Source organism: Alosa pseudoharengus, unplaced genomic scaffold, assembly GCF_046254945.1.
Source record: "Alosa pseudoharengus isolate Yale_2024_CS ecotype anadromous, Long Island Sound unplaced genomic scaffold, YU_APseudo_1.1 YU_APseudo_1.1_scf_1, whole genome shotgun sequence".
NCBI classification, from domain to species: domain Eukaryota; kingdom Metazoa; phylum Chordata; class Actinopteri; order Clupeiformes; family Clupeidae; genus Alosa; species Alosa pseudoharengus.
Window position 1 is genome coordinate 45,231,711 of NW_027468564.1, and position 12,500 is coordinate 45,244,210.

A 12,500-nucleotide genomic window follows, 5' to 3' on the forward strand; every position below is an offset into this window, starting at 1 on the left:
TTTTTCCCCCTGTGAGCCGAAGCCATCTCCCTCCTCTCACCTCAGGTATCTATTTTTCTTTCCTTTCCTCTCTCTTTCTTTGCATCTCACTTTCTCTCTCTTTCTCTCTTTCTCTCTCTCTCTCTCTCTCTCTCTCACTCTGTCTCTTAGTCCTTCAATAGACGACTTCACAGTCAATAGAGTAGAACTCATAACCCTGGCGAGTGGAAAGGGAGAGAATAAAGAAAAGAAGAGAAGTTGTCTCCCAGAGTGCGTGTCGAGGATGGTGGAAAGGCTACGTGTTTAATCTTTTCATTTGAAATAGATTTTTCATCCTTTTTTTTCTACATATTTTTTTTTTCAAAGAGATACCAAGCAATCAGATAAGTGCCTGAAACCCAGTTCTCTCTCTCTCTCTCTCTCTCTCTCTCTCTCTCTCTCTCTCTCTCTCTCTCTTACTTTCATCTTTATCTCATGCATATGCAGCATGCATACCTAGACATCTAAACATCAGTGTTTGGAATAACGCTGTTTAAAAGAACGGCGTTATTTTTTCAGTAACGGGGTAATCTAATTAATTACTGTTCCGGTCGTTACAACGCCGTCAACGTTACTGGACGTTAAATGCTGTGCGTTACTATGCATTGATTGAATAAACTGTGTAATCCGAACGCACCCCTGGCTCACAGCTAGTGAGGAGGTGGGTTAATAACGACGTAAGCGATTATGATTGGCTAAGGCAGAGTCATGTTTCATGATAGCCAATCAGAGCCAGTGTTTTTACACACTTGCCAGAACACGCGACACACACACACACGCGCAACAGCTAAAATAGAGATTCGACGAAACAACAGAGGTCAGGAGCAATTCGATGAAAAGTTGGCATTTTCAAGGTGGAGATATAAACAATACTTCAAATTCATTGTGGTCAAAGGCAAGAACGTGCATGTAATTTGTACATTATGTCCAGGAGCGAAGACTTTGTCGACATCCGTTGTAAGCAACTCTAATTTAAAGCAACACCAAAGAGTTTTTTAAACCTAAAATAATGCTTCCAAAATCGTTTCAGTGGTTCATCAACTCATAACAGGGTGAACGGCACTTCTGCATTCGCTATGCGGCCCTCTATCGGCTATAACCACACTATGTAAGTTTGCCAGATCGGGTAGCGGATCTGTAGTTCGATGGAATGAGACATAAGAAACTACAAATTTGACTTGCATGATGTCGCAATACATCATACTTTCATAAAATCATGCTACATATTCTACCTTGTCTGTGGACATCGTTATTTGCAAAGCCGGAGCTGGATAAACAAATAGCGTGCGTGCGACAAAGGAAAAGTTCACACGCATCTAAAGCTAGTGGCCAAAAACACCGATACCTCCACCACAGATGATAGCTCGCCATCCAGTAGCAAAGAAGGACTCGGAGCAAAGTCATCCAAGCAGCAAAAGCTAGATCTTTCTGCCTCACAACAAAAACTTATGACACAGGCTGAAGTCAACCGTAGGTCTGTGGATGTGCAATATCTTTCCCCTTTCCCCTTGGGGATCAATAAAGTATCTATCTATCTATCTAATACATATCGAAAGTTATGTAGCCTACAAACACCTGTCTGTTCTACTCATTTCAACTGGCTGCTCAAAACTGCTCAAAAAAATCCAAATTCTTTGACATATAGCAACTTTTTTTTGAACAGTAACGCAAATAGTTACTTTTCCTGGTAACGAGTTACTATTATCATAGAGTAATTTAGTTACTAACTCAGTTACTTTTTGGAACAAGTAGTGAGTAACTATAACTAATTACTTTTTTAAAGTAACGTTCCCAACACTGCTAAACATACACACACACATGCGCGTGCACGCACACACACACACGTTTCACCCTTCCTCCAATTCAGTCATCTCATAAATTAGTCACTACAACTAAATCTATGACAGCAGCAGCTATGTGTACAGTGTACTTCAAGTCAAGTCTAAAAGTACACCCAACAAGTAATGCCCAACAGAAAAGCTAATTCAGTGTGAATAAAGGATCAAATCAGCTGGAGAGCCTGGGTTTTTTTTTGCTAAAATCCACTTCCTATCTCTCTCCCACTCACTTCCTGTCATCTCTTCACTGCTCTGTCCTGTCAGATATCACTTAAAATGTTTTCTTTTATTAAAAAAAAAAAAAAAAAAACTGAATCACCCCTGCTCCTTTCCCTTGCCTATAACTGAGCTTTGGTCAGTGGGACTGAGCCACCTGACCATCCTAACTAGGACACGTCTGTCTCCGTGGTTACTTGCTGCCACCGGGGGCATCAAACTCCCGTCCACTGATGCACCGTCTCCCTGGGGACGAGAGTGTCGCTCTCGGATGCGCTTCACAAAAGGGACCTGCCAGCACACGCCTGTGATGTTCCCAAATACCAGAGCGACAAAAACACTCACCTAGAGGGGGGTAAACAGCAACAACAACAACAGCATACTGTACATACACACAACACACAACAACACTGGCATATGTAGGAATGTAACCAAACAGCACACATACCAACATATGGTACTGATGATGAAACAATCCAGATGCTGAATCCAAACATAAACAAAATAAACAAAAGTAATCCAAAAATAAACAAAGATAAGCACACACATACAGTATAAACACATAATGTGTGCTGTATGAAATATGATGAGCACCATGGCTTTTTTTTGTTATCAGGGGCACAATCTTGTGAGCTTGTGAGAATTTAACTTCATTACGTCCAAAAAAAAAAAGATTAGTGACTTCCTCGTCGTGTCCCTATTGTTCTGCTTTTGTTTGTTTGTTTGTTTTTTTCCTGCTTCATACATGGAGCTCTGCCATATTGGGCCTGCCACAGCAGTGCGGCGTAGAGAGAGAGAGAATGGGGGAAAAGTCTCCTGATGAAATCCGCCGTTCACAATCATGACACAAACCAAATTAGCCGGAGCCGGAGGAGATGAGGGGAAGCCCGCGGAGTGTAATTAAAAAGGTGCAGATTTAAATTTAGCACCAAAAAAAAAGAAAGAACGCAAAGCAAATGACCTCCTCCATAATAAAATGGCTGATTTATGGGTGCGTGAGGATGAGGGGGGGGGGGGCTTGAGAGTTACTCTCTCTCTTTCTCTCTCCTCTCTCTCTCTCTCTCTCTCCCTCTCTCTTGTTCGCCGCTTACTGAGCAAGAGTTAATTTCAAGAATCCTTCACTTTCATTCTCCATTATTTCTCTTATGAAAAGTGTTTACTGGGGGAAGATTAAACACAAACACAACAACTGAATTATTCACGGGTCTTCTCCTTCTCCAATTCGTCTAAAGTAAATAGCAGCCGCGCATCTTAGTCTGGGTAGCCAATATTGATAAACCCAGCTTAAGAGTGATTAGAGAGAATTTTATAAAAGCGACTATTTAAAAAAAAAAAAAAAAGAAAAAAAAAACACTTGACAGAGCTAATGCCAAGGCATGGGTAAACAGGATGTCTGTTGGCTAACAAGAGAGAGAGAAAGAAAGAAAGAGAGAGAGTGAAGAAAAGAGAGAGAAAGACAGAGAAAGAGAGAGGAGAGAAAGAGAGAGAGGAGAGAGAGAGAAACAGAGAGAGAGAGAGAGAGATGGATTTGCTGACACTTCCGGCCAATACAGAACCTTCCAGGCGGTCCTCAGGAGGACACAGGTAAGCGTTTTCTGTCTCCTGGGAGGTTCACGTATCCGAGGAAAATGGCTCAACCATCGTAATGGGGGAAGAGAGAGAGAGAGAGAGAGAGAGAGAGAGATGGAGAGAGAGAGAGGGAGAGAGAGTGAGAGAGAGAGTGAGAGAGAGAAAGAGAGGGAGAGAGAGAGATCATTTGGACCCTGAGGCCATGCTGATCCTGCGGTTTCAACACAGTTCACACACACCACACCGAAAGGGAACGGAGCACTTGAACCAACAGACGCCAAATCGGTATAACCAAAAGACCACAAGCGAGGTGGAGAGAAGTGCCGTGAAACCTGAAGCGGAGTCCATGGGGCATGTGAAGTGCCACGTCTGGGCACTCTCTCTACTGGTCTCCAACTGCAGGTCTGATGTCCAGACACTGCCCAGACACACCGAGAACTGTCAAAAATGATTTTTAAGATGAATGAAAAATCAGAAGTTTTTGTAGAGTTCATCCACTAAGGTGACATTTAAATGGATGCCACAGTTCCTCCCCGAATAGGAACCTAGACGTTACATTGCAAAAGACAGAGCAAGCAAGGAGGAGAAGGCATAGAGAGAGAGAGAGAGAGTGAGAGAGAGAGAGAGAGAGAGAGAGAGAGAGAGTGAGAGTGAGATGATGTTGAAATGCACCTTGTGTATCCTTGTGTATACACCATGTTATCCTTTGCATTTGGATTGAGTTGAGAGAGAGATCAGACATCAGCAGGAGTCAGATCCAGAGTGTGGCCTCTCTCCTCCACCTTTCTCTCCCCTCCAACCTCTCTCCCCTCCACCTCCGGCTCTTTTTAATGTGTTCCCGCTGAGCCCTATCAGCTCATCAGCCAGTCAATAGCAGCTACAGCGCTACTCATTTATCCCCCGCATAGAAAGGTCACTGAACATCTCAAACAGCATAAATACCTACAAACTTCATTAGCAAGTGGGCATGTTGAATATGATCATAAATAATAATCATATATATAATATTCTTTTTTTAAATACTGAGATATGAGATATGGCTATCCCTGCTATATGGAAGGTTGGTGTGTGTGTGTGTGTGTGTGCATATTAATGCTGCATGTTCTCGCCAGCACCTTAAGGTACATTCCAATTTGGAATGGTGATTTCCAGCTGCCATGCAATCTCACCCTCCACAGTTAAACACGTCAGTCATTAACTCTGAGTGAGACGTGTCATAGGGTCAGCAACTGCGTCCGGTTAGACGGATCACCTCAACAGCTCAGTCAATTTAATGCAAAGCATTTACATAACTTAATGCTAAAGAAAATCATTATAGCCGCCCTTCCCTGAACGCAATCATTACCTGATCATTAAACGATATTAGCATATTTTATCAGATGGACATTACAAATTAAACCCACATTAAACATGTGTATGGTGTGGCTACGACAAGTGGGTAGACTGATTCCTGTGTGGTGTATTGCCGGTGTGTGTATTATATTGTTGGTGTTTGAGCTCCATGGCAACACCGCCTGTCGTCTTAACTGAGGTTGTTTCAGAGGGCATAAACTATCAAAGCCAGCCGGAATAATATAGGATTAGCCTTATAGGATGAGCTACACATTGTTTGTTTCGTTTCTTTGTTTGTGTGTGTGTGTGTGCGTGTGTGTGTCTTGTTAATAAATAAATCTCCAGCCACCGAAGCCGCGGATTACACGCTTTTGCGTGGGCCACGGAAGGTGTCACTCTCTATCGGTTTTATTCAATAATGAATAATTGACATGCCGCATGCAAACGCACGTCACCCACCCCGCACGGACACTGAAGCAGAAAGAAAAGAATAAAAACACAAGAGGAGCAAAAGAATACGCCACAGACTTAAAAAGAACGAGGGAAAGAGAAAGACTGAGTGAAGGAGAGTGAGAAGGCTGGAGGGACCCAAAGCGAGGGAGGACGCGGAGCAGAATTATCAAAAAACGGAGGGAAGTTTGGCCATCGGCGCGGCCTCGGGTCCCTGGATCCATAGCGCTTTGAATATTCGCCGTCAGATGAGCGAACAAACAACGAATCTGTTTGTCTCGTTTAAGGTCAGGCTGTTCATTAAAATTGACGGCGTAGGATGGGGGCCACCCAACACACACACACACACACACACACACACACACACACACACACACACACACACACACACACACACACACACACACACGCGGGCACACACACACACACACACACACACACACACACACACACACACACACACACACACACACACACACACACACACACACACACACACACTTTCAGGGAGTCTCCCCAAATCTGCTGCCACCCTCCCCATCCACTGACCTTTCAGAGCAAAAAGTCAGCATCTGTCTGCCATTTGGACTGAATCGGAGAATGCACATGCATGCACACACACCACACACACACAACACACACACACACACATACACACACACACACACACACACACACACACACACACACACACACACACACAGGGAAACTGAATAGGAATTAATAACAATTACGCTAAAACAAACGCCGTCCCCTCAAGCCCCTGCTGTGTTAATGGAGCCGAGGTCTTAATCAGAAGCCCAGTGTCTGTGTCTGCCATCAGCTGTGTCTGTAGAGCGGGGTAATAGAGTGAGGGGAGGGGTGGTGTAGAGAGTGAGTGTGAGAGTGGGGCAGAGAGGTGGGGGCAGATAGTGAGTGTGAGGGTGGGGGCAGATAGTAAGGGTGAGGGTGGGGGCAGATAGTGAGTGTGAGGGTGGGGGCAGATAGTGAGTGTGAGGGTGGGGGCAGATAGTGAGGGTGGGAGCAGATAGTGAGTGTGAGGGTGGGGGCAGATAGTGAGGGTGGGAGCAGATAGTGAGTGTGAGGGTGGGGGCAGATAGTAAGGGTGGGGGCAGATAGTGAGTGTGGGGGCAGATAGTAAGTCTGAGGGTGGGGCAGATAGTGAGGGTGGGGGCAGAGAGGTGGTGTTCTATGTCTTGGTGGCGTCTTGTTTGTGAGGTCTCTTTGAGATAAATGTTATTACTGGGTTTTTTTTGTGTGTGTGTGCACCTCTGCTTTGTGTCATAATGTGAGTTTACCTCTGTTTGTGTGTGTGTGTGTGTGTGTGTGTGTGTGTTTGAGGCATTGAAGGTTAAAATGCCACTGCCGGTGTCTCGGAATGAATCTACTTTCAGGGGCCAGATAAGGAGAGGTTTTGCAGAAAGGAATGCAGATGTCGTCTCAGGGGCAATTGATTGCTTAAGTTGTTGTGACAGTTATGATGGTGTGTGTGTGTGTGTGTGTGTGTGTGTGTGTCCGTCTGTCATTCTGTGTATAATAGTCTGACTATGTTTAGATATGCCAGCCGTTGTTTCTATGTGTGTGCACATGCAAAATGTCAGTCTGCCTGGTTTGCATGTCTTTGTGTGACTGTGTTTATGTTTATAAATGTGTGTGTGTGTGTGTGTGTGTGTGTGTGTGTGTGTGTGTGTGTGTGTGTGTGTGTGTGTGTGTGTCTACTCAGTCTGTCAGTTTATCAGCTGTGACCAATGTGGCACCAAAATACAATTTGTTGATTTGTTTCTTTAGTGCTTTCTGACAGATAACTTGACAGCCTCTTTCTAGCGGTCTGTCATTACAGATGGTATGTGTGTATGTTTCTCTCTCTCTCTCTCTTTCTCTCTCTCTCTCTTTCTCTCTTTCTCTCTGTGTTTGTGCTCTTTGGCACTCTCACGCAGTGATGCTTACCCCCTGCCTGCCTCCTTTCATTAACAGAGAGTTGAGGCTTTTTAAGCCGAGTGTCAAAAATATAGCAAAACACTCCTTATGGGCTTCATGTGTACATCATTCACACACACACACAAACACACACACACACGCACACACGCACACACACACACAAATGCAGGTACTTCTCTCTCTGCCACTCTCTCTTGCTTTCTCTCTCTCTATTACACACACACACACACACACACGTGCGCACACACACACACACACACATACCGGTACACGGCGTGGAGCATTGTGTATCGCGCCTGTCATTTTCCGCCAAGCAATTACACGAGGAGAGGAGCCTGGGTACCTTAAGAGGCAGTAGGCACAAGGGATAATCAAACAAACAGGCCCAACGGAGCGCGGCGAATAACGCCCCCCCCCCCCCAAATAAGATAAGATTGGCTCGCTCCTCTGAGGCCCCCTCGGAAAAGAGAAATAAAAATAAAAATAAAAAGACAACGAGCCGATTACAGACGCTTCGCTAAAAGGGCCAATATGGATGATGGCGGAGATGGGGGAGTGCAAATCACAGGGTAGGAAAGAAATTGAATTTTGCACTGGGTGGCTGTTATGGAGGCTGAATGGTGGCTTGATGGGTTGGCACGTCTAGTCTGCGCCAACATGTGTCTCTGTGTCTGTCTGTGTGTGTGTGTGCGTGTGTGTGTGTGTGTGTGTGTGTGTGTGTGTGTGATGTGGACCCTCATACAGCATGCGTTATCATGGAGAATGCCAAAGCCAGTGGTCAAAGGATTGTAGCACACCCGCCATTCCATCTAACTCGTGCCAGTTTTTTGTTTTTTGGGGGGAGGGTTTCAACAAAGTGAGCCATGTTGTGTCATTGTGAGAGCCGAACGGAGTTGGCAAATGTGTGCTGGGAGTTATTTCTTTCTCATTCTCTTCATCTCACACACACACACACACGCACACACACACACACACACACACACACACACACACACACACACACACACACACACACACACACACACACACACACACACACACCACTGTGCACACTCAAACACAGAGACTTACTCATTCTCTTTCTCTCTCTCAATCTCTCATACACACACACACACACAAACACACCCACACACAGACACACACATACACACACACACACACACACACACACACACACACACACACACACACACACACACACACACACACACACAACACACCCACACACACACACACACACACACACACACACACACACACACACACACACACACAGACAGACACAGACACATGATGACATATTTAAATTCCTTTTAAAGGAACACGCCACCCAATGTCAGTAGTAATATATGTTCTTACCTTAACTTTCACGAGTTGAGTCATACCTCTCCCGTGTCGGTACGTGCACTCAAACACTCTGGTGCGCGGCTGGACTGTGTTAGCATGTTGCTATGCTAGCGGGCTTTGACGGTAACTAAGCGTGGAAGTAATCAAAAACATCCACGTTTTCCCGACTTAAATACAGTTGCACGAGTAGTTGATAGAAATGCTACTGCCACGCAACATGAAACGTGGCGATTTTCCAAGCGAATAAACCGGAGAACTACAATGTGTGGCGCAATAGCACTTGGGAGTACTTCGACCTAGCGTAGTAGTATTGTTAACACCTAATTGTAGATCCTATCCACCACAGAGTTTAGAATCCATGCTGGATCGACCCTCAGCCTCTCCCTCCCCTCTGAGCGAGAGAGAGGCACACACACTAGAGATGCGCTGATGGGCTATTATTATGACCGCCGCGCAGCGAAGGTTTAGTCAGATTTTTTTTTTCTTTTTTTTTTTTCTTTTTCGCATGTCCAAATTTCCGTCAAGGATTCCCGGGACACTGAAAGACCGGGGTAGACGAAACTTGGTGGGCATGTAACCCCATATGGATAGCATGGAACCATCGTTTTTCGTTTTGATCTGTAGCCCCCCCGCTGGACTGCACCCCCCGAAAGGAGGGTAGGGCAGACACAGTTTTCTGTGAATATCTCGAGAACCGTAAGGTGTAGGAGGATCATTTTTTTTTGTATGTTGATCTCAAGGGGCCATGTCAACCCATTCCATAACCACTCATTTCATGTATAGCGCCACCTAGTTAAACACAAAAAAGTAAAAATGAGGTGTTGTAATCGCAGGTATCTGTGACCTAACATAGTCAAAACTGCACGAAATTGGAAGTGTAGGATCATTATGACACTCTCTTAATGCATGCCAAGTTTCGTGGAATTCCGTTCATGGGGGGCCACACAATAAATTAATTTATGTTACTATACACCAACTGGCCTGTAGGTGGCCGGAGATAGTTTTCTGTGAATATCTCGAGAACCGTAGGGCCTAGGAGGTCCACCTTTTTTTTGTATGTTGGTCTTAAGGGGGCATGTCAACCCATCCCATTAGCACTTATTTCATGTATAGCGCCACCTAGTTAAAAATTAAAAAGCAAAAAATTAGGTGTTTTCATCACAATATCTCTGGCTGACAAGTTCAAAACTGCACAAAATTAAATGTGTAGGATCATTATGACACCCACCGAATGCATGCCAAGTTTCGTGGACTTTCGTTCATGGGGGGCCTTACAATAAAATAATTTATGTGTACATTTAGTGACCGTACACCAACAAGGATTCCTGGGACACTGAAAAAACCGGGGTACACGAAACTTGGTGGGCATGTAACCCCACATGGATAGCATGGAACCGTCATTTTTCGTTTTGATCTGTAGCCCCCCCGCTGGACTGGACCCCCCGAAAGGAGGGTAGGGCAGACACAGTTCTCTGTGAATATCTTGAGAACTGTAGGGCCTAGGATGACCATTTTTTTCTGTATGTTTGCCTCCAGGGGTCATGTTAACCCATTTCATGTGCACACATGTGCACAAACAGATACACACACACACACACATACATTCACAGTAATCATACATATGACACATACTCACACAGTAGACATATGTACGCTTGCATGCACAGGCACATACGCAGGCACACACACAAGCACGCACACACACACACACACACACACACACACACACACACACACACTCACACACACACACACCCACACACATAACACAAACAATCAAGAATTTCTCAGAATTATGAACAGGCAAGAAGATGGAGGTGGGGTTGTATAAAATGAATTTTACATGTGAAATCTATGAACTAATCATGTTTTGGTACTTGTTGTCTAGCAGATACCAGTGAGAATTGAGTGTGGATAATGCAATTTAGTGAGACAGTTAGGATCATATAGGCCTTTCAGCGTGATTTCTTTTTTGTGGAAAAAATGTGCTGGACTGGGCGGCGGTCATATTTTGTACCGCTCTGCGGTACATCTAGTTTCAACCATAACTGCATAGCAAAACTTATCATCCATCAGCCATCCATCAGCACCAAAGTTTTTTGACCAATTTTCAAAACAGCACCCGCCCACCATCCGCTAGTTGTTTTAATGTAGGCTATATGGGTGATGCAGCGCTGCTGACGTGAGGCTAGAAAGCCCTTGCCTGTTCTAGAAAGACTGATCTAATGCAGCAAATATATTAAAAGGCTAAAGTCGTACATTGGCTATGTTGTAGCCTATCCCCAGCAAACTCAGTCTCTGTCTCGCAAAACAGTCTCCAAATAAAACGCACATCGGCCTGTTGCCTATTCTGCCAGCTTGTGACAATATATCGTCCAAAATGCTTGATTGCATTGCATTCTCCACATTTTCAGCTAAATTTTCATGTACCACATCAGCATTTTTGTTCAGTGAATCTTTTGTAAATTGCTTTACAATAGCGTACACATTGTAGTTCTCCGGTTTATTCACTTGGAAAATCGCCACGTTTCATGTTACGTGGCCGTAGCATTTCTATCAACTACTCGTGCAACTGTATTTAAGTCGGGAAAACGTGGATGTTTTTGATTACTTCTACGCTTAGTTACCGTCAAAGCCCGCTAGCATAGCAACATGCTAACACAGTCCAGCCGCGCACCAGAGTGTTTGAGTGCATGTACCGACACGGGAGAGGTATGACTCAACTCGTGAAAGTTAAGGTAAGAACATATATTACTACTGACATTGGGTGGCGTGTTCCTTTAAGGGCATGTTTCATGGCTGTACGGCTGTAACAGCGAACCGCGCATCTCTAGTGTGTGTGTGAGTCAGAGAGAAAAAGAGAAAGAGAGAGAGATAGAGAGTGTGTGTGTGTGTGTGTGTGTGTGTGTGTGTGTGTGTGTGTGTGATGATGATCACTTCAGATCAATAAATCAATAAATGAAAGGAATGTATGTGTGTGTGTGTGTGTGTGTGTGTGTGTGTGTGTGTGTGTGTGTGTGTGTGTGTGTGTTTGTGATGATGATCACTTCAGATCAATAAATCAATAAATGAAAGGAATGTGTGTGTGTGTGTGTGTGTGTGTGTGTGTATGTGTGTGTGTGTGTGTGTGTGTGTGTGTGTGTGTGTCTGTCTGTCTGTCTGTCGTTCCTCTTACCTCCATAAGGTGCTCTCAGTCACGCTTCCCAGGTGGAAGTCATAGAGCTTGGTGAGGATCAAAATCACCTGCCAGAGAGAAAAACAACTTTGCTAAGTTGAAGTTTATGTATTTCCATTTCCCAAGATTCAGTTAAATCCCATTCAATTCAACAAGACTTCGATGCAGTTGCAATTATCTAGTCCTGCTACCACTGCCTTATAGAGATACCTTGACGTGACTCCCCAAAACAAAGTGTATGTGCCGCTCCACATAGCTTGCGGCTGCATCTGTCTGGTATGCTCATTAGGCTCCCTGCTACGTATTCACACTCCCACTCGCCTTTACCGCGCTCTTGTTTAACGCAATGGAGGAAGCAGACACTCCACTAAAACAAACACACAAACAAACGAGACCTGAGGATGAGGGGGTGGAGACAAGGATGGACACAAAACAAAAAAGGATGGAGACAAAAACACAAGGATGGAGACAAAACAAAAAAGATGGAGACAAAACACAAGGATGTAGACAAAGCACAAGGATGGAGACAAAGCACAAGGATGGAGACAAAGCACAAGGATGGAGACAAAGCACAAGGATGGAGACAAACAAAAAAGGATGGAGACAAAACAAAGAAG

General features: G+C 44.6%; 1 protein-coding gene across 1 annotated transcript in view; it reads right to left on the reverse strand.

Annotated features, from left to right (window-relative positions):
* Nucleotides 1-12,500, reverse strand: part of sorcs3a (sortilin related VPS10 domain containing receptor 3a) — a 221,268-nt gene that overhangs the window by 129,812 nt on the left and 78,956 nt on the right. The window contains exon 2 of the mRNA XM_076280316.1: nucleotides 11,884-11,951. Coding sequence (XP_076136431.1) covers nucleotides 11,884-11,951 — 68 coding nt within the window. The remainder of the gene's footprint in view (nucleotides 1-11,883; nucleotides 11,952-12,500) is intronic.